Here is a 23,876-nt window from a genome sequence, read left to right on the forward strand (position 1 = left end):
CTTCTCTGAGTATTTGTTTTCTTTTGATAAACAGTTTACAGTGTTATTATGAAGATTAAATGAAATCATTTATGAAGTATATATGTTATCGGTTCCTCAGTTCTTATCCTCTTCTCTTCTGTTATTTCCACCTTTTAACTGTTACCATCAGAGGACTATATTCTGGTCATTGGCAAGTAACTTCAACTTCCAAGAGGAGCTCATCACTTTTTTCCCTTCCCCAAATGGATGGGATGCTGTGGTGAGTCAACTAAAACCCCATAGTGAGGACAACATTTCAGGGGTGGTGGAAGGACAAGGGGATGAGGGAACAAGAACGATACCTGGGTCCTTGACACGATGGTGCTGCCAGATCAGCTTTGAACATCTTACACTTTATAGTATGTGAAAGAAATAAAATTTGTCTAATTTAAGCCACTGTCTTTGAGAATCTCTTAAGAGTTGTTTACTAATCAGTACACCAGTCAACACTGGTTTAGTTCTGAATGCATTGTACGTGCCCCTTTTTTCCATGGGAAAGAGAAAGTCATACTCTTTGCCTTTTTCCTAATCAGAACTTATAATTTAGTAAGGCAGACAAGCAAGAAAATGATTAACCGTACTAGCAGGCCAATTATAAATGTGTAAAAAGGTATGATCATGCCTTTTTTTTTTAAGATTTTATTTATTTATTTGACAGAGAGAGAGAGAGAGAGAGAGATATCACAAGCAGGCAGAGAGGCAGGCAGAGAGAAGGGGAAGCAGGCTCATTGCTGAGCAGAGAGCCCGACACGGGGCTTGATCCCAGGACCCTGAGAGATCATGACCTGAGCCGAAGGCAGAGGCTTATCCCACTGAGCCACCCAGGCGCCCCGGTATGATCATATCTTAATAGGGATCTGGGAAGCAGAGGTAGAAGCATTTGTAGAAATTTGTCCAATGGTTCACGAAGATTTACTGCATATAAGTTTTATCTCAAAAGAAAAAAGAAAAAAAAACCTGTTAAATAAAAGGTATAAGCAGGATAACAGCTCAACAGGAAGAACAATTAAAATGAGGAATTGTGGAAGGCTTCACAGAAGATCTGACACTTAAACTAGGCCCTGAAACATGAGGATTTCTTTCTTTCTTTTTTTTTTTTTTTAAGGATTTATTTATTTGAGAGAGAGAGAGAGAGGGAGAAAGAATGAGAGGGAAGGGGTAAGAGGGAAAAGCAGACTCCCCGCTGAGCAGGGAGCCCGATTTGGGACTCGATCCCCGGACTCCAGGATCATGACCTGAGCCAAAGGCAGTCGCTTAACCAACTGAGCCACCCAGGCACCCAACATGAGGATTTCAAGAAGCAGAGAATGAGAGGGAATAAAGAATATTCACTCTGAAAGAGCAAAGGAATTGAGAAGTTACTAGTACAGCGCATTTAGGGCCTGGAGGTATTCTATTTATGGAAGTCTAACACGTGAATATAAAATGGAGAGTGAGGGTATTAAGACAGAATGGTCAGGTCCTCCATGTGAGCTTGAGCTGAACTACAAAAGCCCTAGTGGCACCATTCAGGCAGACCATAACTGGAATGGAAACCCCTAGAGTTACAGAGTATACTCAGTGCATAAACAATATGCAGCAGAGTCAGTTTGACCAAATTGTAATGGACCCTGACTGTTACTTTATTAAATTTATAGAATTTAACCTGTCACTAAGAAGTAATGCAGGATTTTCAGGGTGCCTGGGTGGCTCCCAGTTAAGCATCTCACTCTTTACTTTTACTCAGGTCATGATCTCAGGGTCCAGGGACTGAGCTCACTACTGGGCTTGCACTCAGTAGGGTCTGCTTCAGGATTCTCCTCTCTATCTGCCCCTCCCTCCACTTATGTGAACGCACCTCTTTCCTTCTAAAGTAAATAAATGAATCTTTAAAAAAGGGGGGGGGGATAGGGGATTTTTAAGCAGGAGATAAACATGTTTCAGAAAGGTAAACTGGATACCCACTGTAGAACAGAAACGAATGAGGGAGACAAAGTAAGGATATCCATAAGAAACTACTGCTGTAGGTGGGTCAAAGATGGGCTTAAACAAGAACAGGGGAAATGAAAGATGAATACATTCAAGAGACATTTTTAAGTCAGAACAAACAGGATTTGTTGGCCAAGTGGATCTAGACGGGAAGGCAGCATTCAGGCCCTTGCAATTCTGAATCAGCTGGCCTGGAATGGAGTCCTGGAATCTTCCTTTTAATAAATAATCCAGGTGACTTTGTTGAAGATGGTTCACCAGCCATATTTTTCAGAATACTAGAGACAGTGATGATAGCCAGATAGAAAAACAGGAAGAAAAACGTTTTGGGAAAAAACGATATAGAATACAATTTTGGGGATGCCTGGGTGGCTCAGTGGGTTAAGCCACTGCCTTCGGCTCAGGTCATGATTCCAGGGTCCTGGGATCGAGTCCCACATCGGGCTCTCTGCTCAGCAGGGGGCCTGCTTCCCTTCCTCTCTTTCTGCCTACCTCTCTGCCTACTTGTGATTTCTCTCTGTCAAATAAATAAATAAAATCTTTAAAAAAAAAAGAATACAATTTTGGATAGAAGAGCTGAAACAGACATAATTAACAGTAGGCAGGAAAATGTACCAACTGAGTAATAACCAAATCTAGAGGATCAAATAAATATTAAGCATGGCTTCCCTCCTGTTTATATTCTTATTCCTAAAAACCTGTTTTGAATGTCTTCTGATGCTGGTAAGTCCTTGGACAGTCAACCAAGCCCAAATCTTTTTACAAAAAACATTTTTGAAAAGAAAAGTGGAGAAAGAAGCAATGCTCATTACTGCATCACTTCATGTCACAAGATGTACACTCTTTTCCTTTCAGATAGTAAGCAAAAGAGAGGATGGGCCACTTATTATCTGGACAATGTCTGAAGGTAAATAATAAACTAGCGAATGCATAAAAAAGGCCTTTTAGCAGAAGTCTGTTATCTTATGGAAAGACACTGTTAGACAAAAAACTAGGAACGTTATCTAATGCTGTGTTCTGCAAATGCTTACATGCTGCTAAATAACAGGAAAAATAACTCCTGGTAAAGTGAATGTGTGATCTTTTTAAAATCTCCCTTCTACTCTGCCAAATTTATGACAAGTAGCATTACTAATTATCTTTCACAGGAGTAGGATAGTTTGTACCTATTTTTTGGTCTTAACCAAAAGAGTCTGAAAAAAAATATTTTCAGTAATCTTAAAAAAGTCCCCCTAAACAGAACACAATAATGTATGAGATGTCACAGGCTGCGCAAGATTCATAAAAGGAAAAGTTGCTTTTGATGAAGTAGTTAAAATCTCATGAGTTAGGGCACCTGCGTGGCTCAGTTGGTTAAGCACCTGCCTTCAGTTGAGATCATGATCCTGGGATCCAAGGACTGAGGCCCAAGTCAGGCTTCCCACTGAGCAGCAAGCCTGCTTCTTCCTCTCCCTCTGCCACTCCATCCTGCTAATACACTCTCTGCTTCTGTGCTGTCTCTCGTGTTCTCTCTCTCAAATAAAAAATAGAATCTTAAAAAATAAAAAAAATAAAATATCACGAGTTAACAGATTAGGGACCCCTCCAGCATCTCTGAGTCATTTACTTTCTCAGAACAAAACCAAACTACTATAAAAGGAAAGAGCTCTTCTATGAAGATAGAAAACTTCAGGAGAGAGATAGGTAACCTTTTCATAATAAGGCCTATTTTCTCTTAAATCACCATTTATATTGCTGAGCGGTCATTTAGTTTTGAGAATATTACCAATGATAAATGGGAATAGGCAAAAGCTTACATAATTATAAAGCTGTACTCTGTGCTCTTAACCATTGGCACGGGACTCCCCGGCTCTTCATACCCCCGCTTTTAATTTCCCTGAGGACACCTCGAGGCTGTTGGGCAAATGTTTGCAAGTCACAACTTGCTTTATTAGAAGTAATTGTGAGAACTCCAATGAGAAAATAAATAAGGTTTCAGAGATTTCCAAATCTCTATTTCCAGTCATTCCCAAGATGTTTAAGGTGTGATTTTAAATGTTTAGTATGATAAAAGTTTAAAACCAGATATAATTCCATTAAACACAATCTTACTCCAGTTGTTGAATACCCCTAAAGCCAGGACTCCCAAATCCCTGGGTACCCTGACAAACCAACCTCTCAAACCTGCATCTGTGCCCAAATTGACTGAGTTTCCACTCTTTTCAAAGCCAGTTTTTCTTAAATGCAGATCTTAGTAAATCTTTACCACCTACTGTGCTATCCTACTGTGGGGAATCAAGAGTTTATTAAAAATTTTCACTTTTTTCACTCTTCACTTCTTTTTGTATCTGGAAAAAATAAGAAGATGCTATAAAATAAAGACCCCAAACTTAAATTTTAACTGAGACCATATCCTGTATAAAACAGATTAATTTCTTCTTTATTAAGACAAGTTGAACATTAGAAATCAAATTAAAAAGCCTAGTCAACTGAAGATAAATGGAAGTATAGAATACATGCTTGTTGACAGGTGAGATTGAAGTCATTTAACCTTTCTGTAGACCTCAGTTCCCTCATCTGCTCCAGTTTAGGATGTTTGGGTCAACGGAATCATCCAGGTTTAAAAAAAACAGATCAGCAAACCCTGTCAGATTTTCTGGATAATTTGGAAGGGCAGGCAGTAAAGGGGAAAAGAGGGAAGAGCCAGAGTGAGACAAATTTAGAATCACTGCCATAGGGTGTCAATTCATAACTGGAAAAGCACTGTACTCTGTATAACACTATAGAAATACGCACCAAGGCAGGGAAACGGACTTTTTATCGTGTCTTTTTTGTTCCACAATGATCTGCTTTTTGAATCTTCCCAGAAGAAGTAAATAGAATTTGGAAACAAAAACAGCAGTTGCTAAGGTAGATGTTCTTAAAGAAAGAAAAAAGGAGGTATTTTGATACTTTGGCAGATCGCCCAGAGCAATAGCACTCTAATGGTCTTGGTTCCCTGAAACTTCCACAACTCTATATGAGTGTTTCCTCTATTAATGGAATGGAAGAGATTCCATTAATGGCATTTGCACTGAAGTTCATTTTGAGAAAGATTTAAGTGTGACCACAGCTCTTCTCCTACCAAGCAGCAATGGTCCTTTTCACTTGCTGCTCCCCCCACCGATACTCTAATCACCTCAGTTCTATCTACAATACTCTAATCATCTCAGTTCTATTTAAATTCTCGAACTATGTATAGGTAGTTGAGAAAGGGCATAAAACTCAATGACATGCCTTCAATTCAGAAAGCAGAAAGGCACAGAACCCCAGACCTTAGGGACAATTTCAGTTTTGTGTCTGAATGACAAGCATTCCAACAATGAAAGAGGGGCATTTCCCTATTTCCTTATGAGAAACATTAGGGATGGGGGAGGGATTGATACCTACTGAGTTAATATTACTTACCAGGTGCTTTATAAAGTACCTTATTTTAATTTTTCTTCTGCAGGAGCATAGATTATCTTCCCTTTCCACATAAAGAAAAAGGTTATATAAATCGACTAAAGTCAAAGAATTAGACAATAAAAGACGCAGAAAAATCCGGGTCTGTGATATGAAAGTCCAATCTCTAGCTCTTTTCACTCCAATTTAGTTTTTATTTTTAAACAAAGGTATACTTATCAATATTTTAAAGAGTCAAGGAGTTTCACAAGGCTTAAGAAAAACTATCAATTCCTTGCTCTCTTCCTTCCCCTCATTTCCCACTTTACCTTGGCAATAATTCTTAGTTCTTTTGGTTCTTTCTGGTATTAATCTTGGTATCTCTATTAACATGCTAATATTGCCATTATTGATTTTTCAGTTTTACTTGTCTTTCCACAATGCAAAGTAAGGATTCAGCTCATAGCTTTGCTATACTGTCTTCTAGCTTCCATTTGTTTTTGTGGAAGCCCAGAGCCATTTTGATTTCTGATCTTGTACTTAACTCACCTGAAGTTCATCCTTCACTTCTAGGAAATGTTCTTCAATTATTTTTTTGGGCAATTTCATTTCTTCTGCATTCCTTTGTGCAACTCCTTTACCTGGATGCTGAATCTTCTGAAGGGATACTCTAATTCCTCCCAGCCTCCTTCCTCTTGAATGAACTTGTTTTTCTTTTTTCATATATAAAATATCTTAAGCCTGCTGTCTTTGGTAACCAGTATTATTCTGCCAAGCGATAGTTAACCAATCCTGAATAAATAACACAATAATCAAAGTAAGTAGTGGTGCTTCCAGAGCTCTACTGAGGCTGGGTGTGTGTGTGAACCAAAACAATGTTCCACCAATTGCCCAGCTCAACCAGAACAACTCAACTTTGATTAGATATATATTTTGGGATTTCAAGTTTGAAAAGAATCACAGGCTTAAGGGTATCAGACCCCCACCACCTCCACCCATAATGATTTATAATGCTTTAGTAAGGCCTATTTTTTGTGGGGTGGTAGAGATAAGTACTGGTGATCTGGGAGGTGGAAAAGGCCCCTCTGTTGGGTTTCCCCCACTGCTGAGACTATTCTGTGTCTGGGTAAGTGTTCTGCCAGGTTCACACATGTGGTGAGAGGCCACTTGAAATCTAAAGCAGTTTCAAGATGGGGAGAGGAAATCACTCCATCCTAGAAAAGTCATCTGCTTTTTTCCAACCCCCTGGGCTATGAAAAATAATAAGCATTCACATTCTATTTCAGCAAAGCTGTCACCTTAGCAAAAGAAGATGTAAATAAGTAATGGAAGACACAACCTTCCTTTTTTGTATTTTAGCTCTTTGTTCACCTTTTCACCCATGGAAAAGATCAGAAGCAAAAAGCAAAAGTCAATAACACAGTAAATACTTAAATAAAAGGACATCCTCTGTCTCAGTTACAGTAAAATTTTAACGACACCAATAGTATGTGTGTTTTCCCCACTTAAAGAAAGGAAATGGAAAAGAACTGTCACTCCTAACACTTAGTTATAATCATTTCCCACTTTTAAGAGAGTTCCCTAACATAAGCAGCCAATTCCCCAAAATGACAGTTTGTATTTCCAGTCTCACTTTCCGATATACCCATAGCATGCTGCACTACAACTGTGACTGTGTTGCAGTCAGGCAGCTGAAATAATAGAAACTTAAATACCATTGATGCAGCAGTGTCAGAATTTAGATTTTGTATTTTTTCTGTAAGTTGATAGTAGGTTAAATGTATCAGGATAAACAAGGTGAGATGACTCCCCAGTGATCAACCCAAAAGCTCCCCAGATCAGGTTCTCCATTTTGCTGGATGTTCAAACTTGGAGAAACTTTCTGTGTTATCTTCTAAGAGTTAAAAGATTTCACAGCCAAAGACCACACCCATGTGTCTCAGCTTTGCCTTACTTCCCTTTTTTAGTCCAGTATTACTTCTTTCTCTCAGACTGTTTATCAAATTCTAGGAGTTGAAGCACACAACCAAACTGTGTAACACCAAAAGAGAAACCGGGCATGGCACGTGATGTTCTACCCCAACCTAAACAGAAACATGTCAATGCTCAGTTAGCTTGCTCAGCATGCTAAGGGGTATCCTCACTTGAGTAAAGGTCATGTTAAAATCTAGAGATGGGGGGGGTAGAATGGGGTTTATGCAGTTTAAAATGGCTATTTAATATTAAAAATGTTTTCATAAATCATATAAAGTAGTGCTCTATAGAATATTCTTGGATGGGGGAACTATAAGAGCAAGTTATATTCAGTATGGGGAAGTGTAAAAGAAGACTGTGTGGGAAGGAGAAGCAAACATTAAATCTCCATGGATGTATGAGATTTTATGTTTATGAAAAAAGGGATAAGGATTTTTTAAAAAACGAAGAACCATCAATATCAAAGGAAAGGCATTTCTAGTTTAGAGATAGCAAATATATGAAATTATATTACAGGAAACACCACATAACAAGTGGCTATGAATAATACAAGCATTTAAATATCCCATAAGAGCAGGTGATTTTATTCAAATGATTTGAGATCATATATTTTCTAGAAAAGACCTAAGTCCCTGATTTCTGTCCTCCCTAGCATCTCCCTAGCAAAATTACCTGGTTGTGTTTGTTCTGCTGCTCCCGAGAACAATTCTCTATCCTTCACTCCATGCGACTATTTCAAAGATTCTTAAAACTTCAACTTCTTAAGTACCATCAAAATGGAACTCATGTTATTTTTTTTCATCTATCAATTCCCAGTAATTCCTTACTAAAATGACTTGAAAGACCTTGTTTTCACAACCTGTTTGTAAGAGACACTTTTTTTCAAAGCAAAATTATTGGTAATAAGTGAAAGCTAATGCACAGCATCAGTGCTCAGTTTACTCTCATAATTTAATATTGATAATTACTATCACAGAAAGTAGATCTCTAGATAGAAGGAAGAAAACTCAGGTTATTATATAGAACATTTTCCCTGTGAAATAAATATTATTTACTTCCAACTCTTACTCTTCAAAAAAAAAAAAAGTCCCTTAAGAAATGTTTTTGTTTCACAACAATATAAATATACTCAACACTACAAAACTGTACACTTAAAAATGGTTACTATGATAAATTTCACATTTTATGTATTTCCCCATAATTTCAAAAAGTTTTTATAGACTAGGGATTGAAAAACTATGACATATGTATTACATAGGTCCCAAAGGCTTGTTTTCAGTTGTAAACAACCTGGTACCCCTGACTGTTCTGGTCCTCCTCAACTTTTCTGAAGAGTGTCAAATACTGTGTATAGTTCAAAAGACTTTGTACACTTATTAGCTATCTATCCACAAGGCAGTTTATTTAATAGTCTCTGCTCTTCTTTTTTAAAGATGACTTGGCATCTTGGTCCCAGACTATGAAGAGATTTTTGTTACCTATTCTAGATAACAGCTTCTTCTTTCCCTCTACCCATGACTGAGAACCAAAGAAGCAACGAGATGGGGGAAGGGGAATGGCAGCCACAACATAAATCCTAGAGGAACTAGAACCCAAAATTTGGCCTGACATAATGAAATGCAAACTACATGAAATTAAACAGTAATATACATGCTTATAAGGGGCCAGAAAACAAACAAAATACTAACAGCTAATCAGTTAATCCATCATATCGGAATAGTTAGAATAGTGAAGTTTTACATCACAGGCTACTTACTTTTATTTACCATTTCCTTTTGAATAATGAGTAGGACTTTAAAAAAACATGCAACGTCTTTGATTTTATAAGGCACACTCCTAAATCATGTTAATAATTATTTTATCTAGATTGATACATTATCAATTAAAATACTCAAATATGCAAGCATTCACATATTGTCTGCATCCCTCTGTACGTAACACTTAGGAGTGTCTTGAAGCCTTCCACAGTTCGCTGATGTATACTGCTAAATTACATTACCCGCTTAAGGTCATATTCTTGAGTGATTAAAAATGCCTGAAATAATCATCTATAAGAGGTAACAACTCAACCAAAGAGTACACAATACATATGTCACATGCATATCTGGACCATGCTAATAATTTTCACTTCATATTGACTAAGTACAGGCATGCTGAGCTTGTGTATTTTTTTTTCACCTACTCATTCTGAAACTCTCCTCTGGGATTTGGCTACAGTAGAATGTTAGCATGGTTAGTACCTCTAAAGAAAGAAATTTCCCAACAAAATTGGGAAGCTAATGACAACAAAGTGAAACTGATGCTTTCCCACTTAAGTGTCACTACTGGTTTCCTTCAGGGCAGAGAAGAACTTGTCCATGTAGACGCTGCAACACCATTTACTTTATAGTATAACTGGAGCAGAGTAAAGAAGGAACAGCAATACATTTTATCATTAGCCTCAACCTACCTATAGCATCTTCTCTGACCATGAAAAAAAAGAGGTAGGGGAGGGGAGAGAAATGAGGAGGATCAACACAGAAGTTCTTTGTTTTTAATATCCTGGTATTTTAGACTCTTCCATTTATTTGGATTTACTGAAGAGTTTTTGCTTGTTTGCTTGTTTAAGGTTCTGAGCCTTTTTGCTGAATATTATTGCTATTTTAAGAACAATGTACTTTCAGGCCAACATAGTTTCATGAGTGAATTCTTTCAAACCTTCCAAGAATAGAAAGCTCTTACGCTGTTTAAACTAACTTCAGTGCAGAGAAAGCAGGAATTCAGTTGTTTTTAGGAAACCATTATAAATAACCCTGCTATCAAACTGTGGCAAAGATAACACAGAAAATGATGCTACAGAAGATACCAAATTACTGGTTTTAAGTAAAAATGTTACCAAAAAGAAACCTGTATTTTTAAGTATTACGCCATGACCAAGCCCAAGGTTGTTTCACAAACTATAATTCAACTAAAATAACCCATAATCCTAATAGGTCCAAAAAAAAAAAAGCAGCACACAATAGGTCATGAGAGATGCCAAAAGCCATACGACAAAATTCAACTTCCACTCTTGATAAAAATAGTTAAGTCGTAATGAAAAGACATCATCTTAATAGCCAGAAATATATAGACCAAATAAACACTCAACATCTATTATTCAAAATTGCTTTCAATGTGCCAATGTAAACACACATAAACACACAACCCTAGACTAAAATCCATTCTCTGTGGGGTGCGTGGGTGGCTCAGTAGTTAAGCATTTGAATCTTGATCTCTGCTCAGGTCATGATCTCAGAGTTCCGAGACTGAGCACTGCTTGAGGGTCTGAGCTGAGCATGAAGTTTGCTTAAGATCCTTTCTCTCTCTCCCTCCTCTACCCCCTCCTCTCTTGCTCTCTCTCTAAAATAAAATAAAATTCAACCTGCAAAAATCCTAGTAAACTAGAAATATTACAGACACTTCCTTGATAAACAAAATTTATTGTAAGTTAAAATTAAACCCCTTATTTAATGATGACATAGTAATAACAGCCACAAACTAAGAAATAATATATGGATGACCAGAATCACTGTTATTACATATCACTGTGCTGGAGAAGCTAGAAATTCACTAAATCAAAGAGAAGAAGTAAAGATAAGATTATATTAAGATGATTTTTCCTAGAAAATTCAAGGGAAACAACTGATTAAGACTACTAAGTTCAGAAAGTTGGCCAGATGTAGAATCACTTATCTACATACCAGCCACAAAATAGTAGTTAATAGCTAAAACCTCCAAAAGGATTATTTTGATGAAACATGAACAGTTTATACTTTAAACTTTACCCCCAAAAGAATGCAATAATATTCAAGAAAATTTTGAAAAAGACAAATGAAGGACTTGCTTTATGAATTACTAAAAAATGGTACAATCAGGAGATTTTTTTTTTTAAGATTTTATTTATTTATTTGACAGACGGAGATCACAGAGAAGCAGGCAGAGAGAGAAGGAAGCAGGGTCCCTGCTGAGCAGAGAGCCCAAAGCGGGGCTCGATCCCAGAACCCTGGGATCATGACCTGAGCCAAAGGCAGAGGCTTTAACCCACTGAGCCACCCAGGTGCCCCCTGCCTCTATTCTTTATAGCGATGTGAGTTTTGTATTTGTATAGGAGGAGACAAACAGAGAAAAGCAACATGATGATAATAATAATAATAATAACAAAAGACCCATGTATACACGGAAGTTTATTATACTGAGGTAGTATTCTAGTCATAAAGAAATGATTCTAACAAATGATTTCAGGAAAAACAGCTAAATCCCTACCTTATATGTTGTACAAAAATAATTTTCAGATATTTTAACGAGTAAAGCATAAAAAAACTATAAAAGAATTAACAGACAATATAGGGAAACCAGTTTAATCATTTTTGAGTGGGAGCTGTCTTCTTAAGCGATTAAAAATCTGGGCATTTTAAACCAAAAGACTGACAGTTCTTGAAAATATCTGCCATATATTTCACAAAGGATTACTATACCTGGATCCTAATAAAATACAGATAAACAATTCTGAAGCATAATGGGCAAAATATATTGAAAGGTCATGTCAAGAAATAGTTAACTACATTATGGTACACCCTGACAAAGAATACCACGCTGACGTTAAGATAAAGCAGAGCTTTGTATGGGAAAACTTTCACCTTATATTTTTGTCTGCAGATAACAGAACAGTATGCATATATACTCTCACTTTCACAAGAAAATGAAATAACATATTTATGCACATGGAAGAGTGACGCGGAAGGCCTTATGAAATACTACGACTGGGGAAAGCTGAGAAAAAAAAAAGTTTCATTTTCTCTATAAATTGCTGGCTTCATACATGGTAGTATCATTTTAGGGTTTCCCTCTCCTCCCAATGATGCAAAAATAATTTTTCAATGGATTACACTGCTCCTTAACGTGGTTAAGCACTCCGCTCCCCCTCGTCTGAAATGCGTCTTCCACCACGTTAAGGAGGCAGATCTTTTCATTTTCCCTCATTTTCATGTCACCTAACTCGCATTACTACCATTTCTCCGTTTGAACAACTTGTCAAAAGCATCGGAGAGATAAGGACCCTCGTCATAGCAAGGCTGTTCAATTTTTGCTTGTTACACTGTAACAGGGGAGACACACCTACTCTTTGTCTTTGGTTTGAGTATCTTCCCCTTACTTTCTTCACTTCTTGACAGGCAGAGATTTTTACACCTTAACTCGTTGCTACTCAGTTTACATCCGAGTTGAGACCCTACCTGACGCCCGGGTTCCCAGTTGCTTTTTCCACTCGCCCACCCATTCTTTCCGTGACCCTCGGGGAAGTTACCCCACTTGTCTCACTGACACGGCTATGATGACACCCCACAGGGAAGCAGAGAGCGGAACTGAGCAACCACGTTGGGAAGAACAGAAAGACCAACTTGAAAGTTTTCGAAAGAACCACCACGATAGTACTAGCTCCCGGAAGACAACCCTTGCGCCGAAGGGAGTCTGGGACACTCGAGAGGGGCCCACTGCTCACCCTGACATCGCAAGCCCTGCCTCCCCTCTTCCCCGGCGTGGAAGTCAAGTCACCGCGAGCCGTGGACGCGGAGCAGGGCTGGATCCCTCCCCAGAGAGCGTCGCGGCGGGGAGAACGTTGTTGCGCTGACGTCGCGGGCTCGGAAAGCCCCTCCCGGGTCCGCTCCGGGACGCACCCCCGGGGAGTTTTTCGGGCTCAACGTTCCTCTCCACTCTGAGCACAGGTCGTCTCCGCGGCTCGTCGGCTTCTTTCCCTGCGGCACCCGTACTGCCAGCGTACCGCCCTCGCTCACACACACCACTTCCCCGCCGCTGTGCTCGACGGGTTCCGACAAACCAACTCGTTCGCGAAGTTTCTTACTCACAGTTCAGGGTTTCCGCGCCTGTCTCTCACACCCCGGAGCGGCGGCGCCCGGCCGAACGTGTCGGCCGGAAGTTGTTTTCCGTTCCAGTTCAGAGGGCAGCGCCTGCGCGCGGAGCTTTTAACCCTTCACCCTCCACCCCGCCAGGCCAGGCCGGACCCCTCCCGTCCAACCCAAGCATCGCCCCGCCCACCCAAGCACGGTCCCGCCCCGCCCCGCCCCGCCCCGCCTCACCCCGCCGGGCCTCGCCTAGCTGAAGTACAGCGGCGGAAAGTCAACAATGTCAAGGTTAAAGGCCACCTGAGGGACTTAGGAAGACTTTTTTCCTAAACCGAAAATAGCCAGGTCTAATATCACCCTGTATGTGGGTTAGCATACACAAGAATCGTCTGAGACGCTTGTTAAAGATGTAGGTTTACTAGTTCACCCCTAGAGATGGTAGAGTTAGGGCAACTGGGGTGAAGCCTGGAACCTGCATTTTTATAGGATTCTCATGTGAATGTGATTAAGGTGATTAAAGTCCACACTGAGAAACACAACACACATGCACATACACACGCACACCCATTTGGTTTCTCCCCAGTTGTAATACCTTTCAGTAAATGTGCTTGCTAAAGTTGAATTGGTTGCCAGATACAAGTAAACCTTTACAGAAAACTCTCATGAATTAAGACTTCTCCATTATTCCATTTCCTAGCTCGACTTGAACACTCTCAAAGATAGAAATTTTAGATAGATACCCCTAGAAGTGCGTGAACTCTCAGTTTTAGCTCTGATAACTCTGGGCTCAGGCAAGTTGCTTAACCTAATGAATCTTAATATTTTATTGGACAAATAGAGACAGTGATAACCTACTTCACTGAATGGGTGGTTGTGAGGGTCAATCCAATAACGTGAGCAAAACCACATGGTAAATTTTAGAATGTTCTTCAAATGAAAGATATTGTCCAGAGTCACTCATGTCAGGCTGGATCCTTGCACCAAAAAGGTTTTCCCTCAGATTCCTTGCACTAAAACAGAACATTCAGATCCACAACACTTGCAGAAGCCTCCTGAGAGCCCTGAAGTCTAGGACTTTCCACATTGACTGGAGCTTGATTGCACCTGGCTGAATGCATGTAGCATTCAGAAGCATCTCTGAAGCTTCCATAGTAATGACCTATGTTATTTATTTAACTTAAAAATATTTTTAAAAAATCTCACCACTTTTGCACATATCTATCTGACATGGGTTGGGAGGGTTTGAAAAAGACCCCATCACCAAGCACAAGCATCCTCAGGACATTGAAGTAAAGTTTGATAGCTTGGATTAAAATGACCATGAATACTATATGTTGTTATCAGGCACAGCCTCCTCTAGAACATAGCTTTACATCCATAAGCTTCACAAAATTTCTGAAGTTGAGAACTTTCTTGTCTTGGAGATTTTGGCCAACCCATGCTTGATTAAGTCTTTAGCCAATGATTCTTTCTTCATCCTGAAAGATTCAAGCCCAGTCTGAAATTCTTGAGCTCTCTTTTTTCTGATCATACAGTCCTACGTAACTTCGAAGCTGCTATCTTCTCGGGGAGCTTAGCATCTTGCTCTTCCTGGGATTGTATTTTTTGTTAGAGCAGGAGACTCGGGTTCTGATTGCCACACTTTCTCCTTACACTTCTGAACCATGGATGTTTGTACTTCTTTCCTTAGGCTTGTAAATCCAAGGATTTAAAACTTACCAAGTTACAGTGCTCTTTTTAATATTGGGCTTAGTTTTAAAAGTCAAAGCCAAAATGTATTGTAAAAAACGTTTAAACAAATAGAAACTTTTCATATATATCATTGTGATCAGTTGAACAGTTTCTTATAATAAGCAATCAAGTTAAATATGACAGTCAAGCACTTTTTTAAAAAATAATTTTTATAGTGGTTTTAGTTTTATAGCAAAATTGAGTGGGAGATACAGAGTTTCCTATATATTCTCTCTCCCAACTTATGCAGAAAACTCTTCCATTATCAACATCTCCCACCAGAGCAGAATGTTTGTCACAACTGATGAATCTACATAAAGATAACATTGTCTTCCAAAGTTTATAGTTTCCTTTAAGGTTCATCCTGGACAGATATATAATAACATGTATCCATCATTTTAGTATCATACTATACTAGAGTAGTTTCACTGTCCTGAAAACCCTCTGAGCTCCACCTATTCATCTCTCGCACCCCCAATCCCTGTCAACCACTCATCTTTGTATGGTCTCCATAGTTTTGCCTTTTCCAGAATGTCATATGATTGGTATCAAAAAGTATGTAACCTTTTCAGATTGACTTCTTTCACTTAGTAATGTACATTCCAGCTTCCTCCATGTCTTTTCATAGCTTGTCTTTTAGCACTGAATAGTATTGAATTTAGCATTGAATAGTATTCCATCGTCTGGATGTATCACAGTTTATTTATCCATTTATTTATCACCTATTGGGGGACATCTTGGTTGCTTCCTATTTTTGGCGATTATAAATACAGTTGCTATAAGAGTAGTATGCAGGTCTTTGTGTGGACATAAGTTTTCAACTCCTTTGGGTGAATACCAAGGAGTGGGATTGTTGGATCATATATATAATTAGTATGTTTAGCTTTGAAAGAAGCTGTCAAACTGTCTTCCAAAGTGACTGCACCATTTTGTATGCCTACTAGCAATGAATGAGAGTTCCTTTTGCTCCACATCCCTGCCAGCATTTGGTGTTGTCAGTGTTTAGATCTTGGTCATTCTAACAGGCATGGGGTATATCTCATTGTTTTAATTTTCAATTCCCTGATGACATATGATGCGGAGCATCTTTTCATATGGTTATTAGCCATCTATCTGTATATTTTCTCTGGTGGAATATTTGTTAAGGTCTTTGGCCCATTTAAATTTGTGTTCTTTGATTTCTTGTTGTTGAACTTTAAAAGTTCTTTGTGTATTTTGGCTTATAGTCCATTATCAGATGTATCTTTTGCAAATATTCTCTCCCAGTCTGTGGCTTGTCTTTTCATTCTCTTGACAGTGTCTTTTGCAGAGCAGAATTTTTTTATTTTAGTGAAGTCCATCTCACCCAACTTTTGAGCAAATTGAAGGAGCTGCTTTGATAATTTCTAATTGAAATAATGGGATGTTAATAATATATCTAGAATCTAAAAATAAATGATAAGCATTTTGAAAGTGGAGGTGTTAAGAGCTTTGAAAAAGGAATAAAAAAATTAAACATACACATTTCTTAAATATATATTTTTCTCTCTTTTCAATCTCATGATGTTGTAGTCATAAACAGAAATGGCTGCATACTTCTCTAGTGTGTGAAACATGCATGAATGCTGGGGTAAATAGACAAAATTTAGGCTAAGATAACATCAATCATTTTCCTTTGTCTATAATGATGATGAATTTTTTAGAACTGACATACAATATATTTTATAAGATTAGGAATCAAATGGAGACATTTATTTGAGGTTTAGTCCTTTAAAAGAATGACATAATTTCACTTCAATTTTCCTCGACTTATATTGTATTTATATATACCTTAGGCTAGCGAGCAGTACTATGGGGTAGAATGGGATGCAAATGAGAACTGCAGACTCATTAAAAATATTTTAAGTGCTATTTTCAAAACTGCTTAATATTTTACTGAGTGTTCTGAATATAAATCTAGAGACAAGGAAAGCTGCCAGTATAAACACTTACTACAACTTGGAATGTCAGGTATGCATCAATGATCTCTGTCAAATCTTTGATGTGAAGTATCACTATTAATAGAATCTGGTTGACTTCCGATTTAGGATGACATCTGGACTAGCTGTTTGTGTCTCAGACTCTAAATTAAATGCCTAATAAAAAATCAGAAAAATATGAGAACTCATAATAGCACTGGAAGAAAGAATTGATGACCAGATCCAGCACATATGGCTGAGCAGACTTTGCCATATACAGAGCACCTGGCTGACACGGCTGGTCACTTGCCAAGCTTTGCCCTCTTGGGCTTGAGTCTTTCCCAAAGGATGCCTTTTTCTTAGTAAGAAAACAAACAAACAACAACAACAACAACAACAACAAAAACAGCTAACATCAAAAGAATAGCTGTAAGCTTACCCACAGGCGTCATAGTGAACAAAATTTGGCAGGATTACCAGTCATTTCCAAGAACTGTGAAATGGACATAACCTTTGTTGCTTGAGAATGAGTAAATCTGCTGGCCTAAACAACAGTGGTAAAATGATCTGTTTCATGGCACCTGCTAGTGAATTGGGTAGAAACCCCACTACTATGTGTGACCTGCACATAGTATTTTACCTCTCTTTGCCTCAGTGTGCCCATGAGTACTTCTCTTTATTACTATCTTTGGAGCTATGATTTGGAGTATACTAACACAAGCCCAATGGAAGTGGATAAATGTGATGCTTTATGTGAGGCCAATAATGAAAGCAATGAGCAAACCCAGAGCTCTGTGTTTGACTATCCCTGAGACTTTGATTTTTCCTATAGAGTTCCTAACAAGGAAAAGACCAATGATTGTTTCTGATTAACCAAGAATCCTCCTCTTCATACTAAAATACCTAGGCAATAATGGTAAGGAATCTCACCTCAGGTCAATACCTATAGTGAAAAATTAATAAATGTCAGGTTCAGGCCAAAAAAGTCCCTGTGACCTGTGCATGTCTACATGTCTCTCAGCTTCATATCTGTGCTGAGGAACTAAGAGAAAGCAGGCAGAAAAGAGCCAAGGAAAATCCATACATCTGGTTAGTAAGGGCCACAGAATGATTGGAATGAGAAAATAGAAAACAAAGCATCCCTTTGAAAAGGTTATGCTGCATAAAGGAAGAAAAAAAAAGAGTTTTCAAAATGCAGAGAAAAGGAACACTTTGGAAAATGGCTTACCAGAAGCATAAGTAAATGGGAAAAATGTGCTTTGCATTTTCTGTGAAAAAAAAAAAGAGATGTCTTATTAGAAAATATTACACTAAGGAAAAGATGGACCTAGTTAAGAGACAGGGAGAAATAAAAACAAAGTTGGATAAGTTAAGACTATAAGGAAATAAAACACACAATTGCAAAATTAAAAATAACTATTTGGTCATAATCAAGGATGCAATCAATACTGCAGAATATTAAATCAATGATTAGAGTAAAAGCCTGAAAAACTCTCTCAAATCTCAATGGAAAGGACAAACTGAAGAAAACCATGAAATGGGACAGTGGAAAGAAAGTGCTCTAACATCTTCCTGAAGAAGAGAGAGAGTAAATAGAATAGAAATAGCAACCAAAGATATATCAGAAGATATATCCAAAGCAATTGGAGATACAAAGGACTCAATAAGTTTTGAAATGTATTAATGAAAAGAGACAAAACACTTTGACATATCCTGATAAAAATTTTGATATGAAAGTATTTATCAATTTATTTATATATTCATCAAATATTTTGTGAGTGCTTGCTATATGCTAAAAGTTAGAGATACAAAGATGACCAAAACACAGTCCTACTTTAAAAGAACTTAGTGTCTGTGGTGGGTAACATATGTAGAAAAAGAAGGTAATTGCTGCACAATGGTTAGTACAGTATTATAATAAGGGTCAGAATAGGGTACTTTGAAAACACTCTGGAGTCCAGGCTTGAGAGGGTAAGGGAAGTTTTTCTATATCTAAAGTATGGAAAGAATTCAATAAGAATACAGGCAGGGAAAAAAAAAAGAAGAAGAATACAGGTAGAAAAGAATAAATTATTTGCAATGAAAGAAAAATAGACTATTTTCAATATTAAACTTCAGAAGCTGATTAGAATAACATCTACAGTTGTGTGGGAAAGTTTTAACCGACAAAGTCTATAGCCACCCAAGTTATCATTCACATAGGAAATGAAAACAAAGATATTCTTTGATACGTCAAGGTTCAGAAATATACTACCCGTTTCCTGAAATAGTTGAAGAAACACTTTAGATAGTCAAGAAGGGAATCACATTTTTTAAAAAAGGAAAGGTAAAATTTGAGATAAAAGAAATATTTGTAAATATTAGAAATAACTACTGGATTAAGTGAAAATTTGCAGCAAATATAATGAGGCTATTAAAAGTAATTTTGAAGATATAGGGCACAAGTATAAATAAATAATTTAATAATAATGTATTCTAAAATTCCTGTTTATAGCAACAAAAACTCAAGTGGGTGGAAGAGAGGTGGCAGGGAGTGAAAAGTTCTAATTTACCATTTTTTTAAATCTTCTTCTTATAGAAATAAGCCAATGATAGATAGGATGTCATTCTATGATAATTGGACATATATTATTTTAGGGTTCTTTTTTTAATATGAAGGTAAGTAGCTATACATAGAATTCAAAACTGTATGTTTATTTTCACATTAATAGAGGAAGAAAGAAAAAAATTTGCCCCATAGAACAAAGATATAAAACTCTTACTTTCTGACATTTAATCAGTCACCCAATAAGGTAATTCACATGAGTTCTCCTCTGCAACATTTCTTGCATGCATATACTTTCTCTCTTCATTGTTACACACTGTCTTCATTTCCATTCTCTGTCCTTACTGCCAACCCCTTGTTCAAGGCACCATCAATTCTTATGTACCATACTAGCCTCCTAATGGTTCTTCTTATTCTTCATTTTCTCTCCTGTCGATTTCTAAATGTTATACTCAATGAACTCCAATAAGATAAACTCAGAGAGACCTATACTGAAGCACATTATAATTAAACTGTTTAGAGCCGCAGATGAAAGAATCTTGAAAGTACTGAGAGCAAAGTGACTCATTATGCATAAGGGATCCTCAGTGAGATTAACATCCAATTTCACTTTGAAATCATTGAGTCTAGGAGGCAGTGGGATGACAAATTTAAAGTGCTAAAAAAAATACATGTCAACCAAGAATTCTCTATCTGGTAAAATCATTCTTCAAAAATGAAGGAAAAATTAAGATGTTCTGAGATAATAAAAAACTGAGGGAGTTCAGTGTTAGTGGATTTACTTACTCTATGAGAAATGATAAAGGGAATCCTTTAGGCTCAGATAAAAGGCTACTAGACAATAATTCAAAGCATTACAAAGAAAAAATTTGACATTGACAGTTACATTGATGGACATGAAAACAAAAATAATTGTATTTTTGGTTTGTAACTCCTCTTTTATTTCCTATGATTTAAAAGACAAATGCTTTAAAAATTATAAATCTATATTATGGGGTACATAATAAAGTCTGTGATTACAACAACATAAGGGAGGAACTAAGCTGTATAGGAGTAAAGCTTTTGTATATTATTGAAGCTATGTTGGCATTAATTAAAATTGAATAATTATAAATTTAAGTTCCTATTTATAATCTCCACAGTAAGCACTAAGACACCATCTTAAAAAATATATATGTATATATATATATATATATATATATATATATATATATGATAAGATGAGAAGGGAATGAGAACAAAGACACCATCTTTAAAAAAAGTATACATATATATATAATAAAATGATAAAGGAATAAAAGGGTACAAAGCAAAGGATCAATTAAACACAGAAGAAGGCACTGATGTGAGAAGTGAGGAACAGAAAAATGGTATAAGGCATACAGAAATCAAATAGCAAAATGGCAGAAGTAAGTCCTTCCTTATCAGTAATTTCTTGAAATATAAATGAATTAACCTCTCTAATCAAAAGGCAAAACTTAGCAGAATGGATAACATAACATGATCAAACTATATGCTTACTACAAGATACTTACTTTAGATCCAAAGACACAACTAATTTGAAAGTAAAATGATGGAAAAAAGATTTTCCATGCAAACAGTAACCAAAAGAAACATGTGGCAGTCATATATATATATATAAATTAAATATTTTATTTATTTATTTGACAGACATACCACAAGTAGGCAGAGAGGCAGGCAGAGAGAGGAAGGGAAGCAGGCTCCCTGCTGAGCAGCAAGCCTGATGTGGGGCTTGATCCCAGGACCCTGGGATCATGACCTGAGCTGAAGGCAGAGGCTTTAACCCACTGAGCCACCCAGGCACCCCCATGGCAGTTAAATTAACACAAAATACCTTTCAAGTCAAAAACTGCTACAAGAGACAAAGAAGGACATTATATATTGATGAAAGGGTCACTAATCAAAGAGATCTAACAATTATACACATTTACACATCAAATATATGAAACAAATATTGATAGAATTGAAGGGAGAAATAGACAGTACTATGATAACAGTTGGAGAATTTACTACACCACTTTTAATAACGGGTAGAAAAATAGAAAATCAAGAAAGAGGACTTAAATGATGTTGTAAATCAACAAGCTCCTAGAGATATATATAGGCCATTCTACACAGCTCTCTACAAGAGCAGAATATACATTCTTCTCAAGTAGATATGGAAACTTCTCTGGGATAAACAAATGGTAAGCCACAAAAAAAGACTCAATATATTTAAAAAGACTGAAGTCATACAAAGTATCTTTCCCAACCAAAATGAAATGAAGCTAGACAGCAATAACAGAAGGAAAACTAGAAAATTCAAATATGTGCAAATTAAGCAACACATTCTTAAAAAACTGATCAAAAGAGGAAATTAGATTTATTTAGAGATTAATGAAAACAAAATTGTACCATACCGAACCTTATGAGATGACTGAAAGCAGTGCTTAGAAAGAAATTAATAGTAGTTAACATCTACATTAGAAAAGGAGAGAGCTCTGAAATCAATAACGCATATTACACTTCAAGGACCAGAAAAAGAAGAGCAAGCTAAACCCAAAGCTAATAGAAGGAAGGAAATAATAAAGATTAGAGCAGAGATAAATGAAATAGACCCCAAAAAACCCCCCAAAACAAAAACACCCAACCCAATAGAATCAATGAAGTCTAACTTGGTTTTTTGAGAAGATGTGTAAATTTGACAAAACTTTTCTAGACTTAGAAGAAAAAAGGAAAGAGAATAATAAACAACTAAAACCAGAAATGCAAGTGGGGAGATTGCCACCAGCCAAATAGAAATAACATGGATTATAAGAGACTACTATGAATCACAGACCAACACATAAGATGGTCTAGTTGAGAGATAGAAATTCCTAGAAACACACAAGGAAAACTAAATCAGAAGAAACAGAAAATCTGAACAGTCTTATAACAAATTAAGAGATTGAATCAATAATCAGAAACTTCCCAACAAAGTCCAGAAACAGATGACCTCACTGGAGAATTCTAACAAACACTTAAAAAAGAATTAGCACCAATCCTTCTCAAACTCAAAAAAACAGAGGGGAAGGGAATACTCCTAACTCATTTTATGAAGCCAGCATTACTGTGATATCAAAGTCAGATAAAAACAACAGAAAAAAGAAAACTAAAAACTAATGATTTTCTTTATGAATAAAAATTTAAAATTCCCAAAATGTTAGCAAACAGAGTCGAATAGCATATTAAATAGATTATGCATCATGACCAAGTGTGATTTATCCCTGGACTGCAAGGGTGGTTAAAGAAGAAAAAAATTATTCAGTGCAACACACCACATTACGGAATAAAGGAAAAACACCCACATGATGATCTCCATTGATGCAGAAAAGGCATTTGACAAAATCCAATACCATTTCATGAATATTAAAAAAAAAAAAATGAAAAGACTTAGCAACCTGGACTAGAAGGGAACTTCCTCAAAATGAAAAAGAGTATTTATGAAAAACCTCCAGTTAACATTGTACTCAGCAGTGAAGGACTGGAACATTTCCCAATAATTTCAGGTACAGACAAGGATGCATCCTTTCACCACTACTATGCAACACTGTTCTGAAAGTTTTAGCCAGAGTTATTAAACAAGAAAAAGAAATATAAAGCATATAAATTAGAGAGAATTAAAAATAAGGGGGCCGGAGTGCATCAGACTCCTGGTTTCAGCTCTGGTTGTGATCTTAGTGTCCTGAGATGGAGCCCTGTATGGGGTTCCACACTCAGCACAGAATCTTCTTGAATTCTCTCTCTCTCACCCTTTGCCTCTTCCCTCTATGTTCATTCTTTTTCTCTCTTTCAAGTAAATAAATAAGTAAATATTTTTTAAAAAGAAGAAAGAAAAAATAAAAATAAAAAAAATATTTCTCTCTCTCTCTGTTTTTTAAAGATTTTGTTTTTAAGTCATCTCTACATCCAACATGGGTCCCAAACTCACAATTCCAAGTTGCATGCAAGCTCTACTGACTGAGCCAGCCAGGCATGCCAGGAGTAAAAATATTTCTATTTGCTGATGAAATTATCTTATGTATAGAAAGTCCCAAAGAATCCACAAGAAAGCTAGTAGAGCTAGTAAATGAGTTTAGCAACAGTGCAGGATACAAGAGCAATGTTCAAAAATCAGTTGTTTCTATACATCATCAATGAACAATCCAAAAAGGAAATTAAAAATATAATTCCATTTATAATAGCATCTCCAAAATAAGATATCTAGGAATAAATATAACCAAAGAGGTGAAACACTCGTATATTGAAAACTACAAAACATTGCTGAAAGAAATGAAGATCTAAATAAATGGGACGACATTCCCATGGATTAAAAGAAGTTATATTGTTAAGATGACAATGCTTCTCAAAATGATCTATGGATTTAATGTAATCTATATCAAA

The 23,876-nt window shown here is 36.9% G+C and overlaps 1 protein-coding gene across 20 annotated transcripts in view; it reads right to left on the reverse strand.

Annotated features, from left to right (window-relative positions):
* TANK (TRAF family member associated NFKB activator) overlaps window positions 1–23,876 on the reverse strand; it is an 87,982-nt gene that overhangs the window by 58,076 nt on the left and 6,030 nt on the right. For 2 of the 20 annotated variants that reach the window (XR_014300674.1, XM_082691275.1), the window contains exons 1-2: window positions 12,881–13,072; window positions 5,941–6,183 (exon numbers count right to left, since the gene is read on the reverse strand). The exons of 3 other annotated variants lie outside the window; for them this stretch is intronic. Coding sequence is in view for 8 of the 17 variants with exons in the window: in XM_082691275.1 (XP_082547401.1) it covers window positions 5,941–5,951 (11 nt within the window). In the remaining 9 variants the exon portion in view is untranslated. Of the gene's footprint in view, window positions 1–5,940; window positions 6,184–12,880; window positions 13,437–18,137; window positions 18,178–23,876 lie in introns of those variants that run through there. 15 more of the 20 variants (XR_014300671.1, XM_082691289.1, XM_082691282.1 and 12 more) reach the window with 14 other exon arrangements.

Source organism: Mustela nivalis (assembly GCF_964662115.1).
Source record: "Mustela nivalis genome assembly, chromosome: 11".
Taxonomy (NCBI): domain Eukaryota; kingdom Metazoa; phylum Chordata; class Mammalia; order Carnivora; family Mustelidae; genus Mustela; species Mustela nivalis.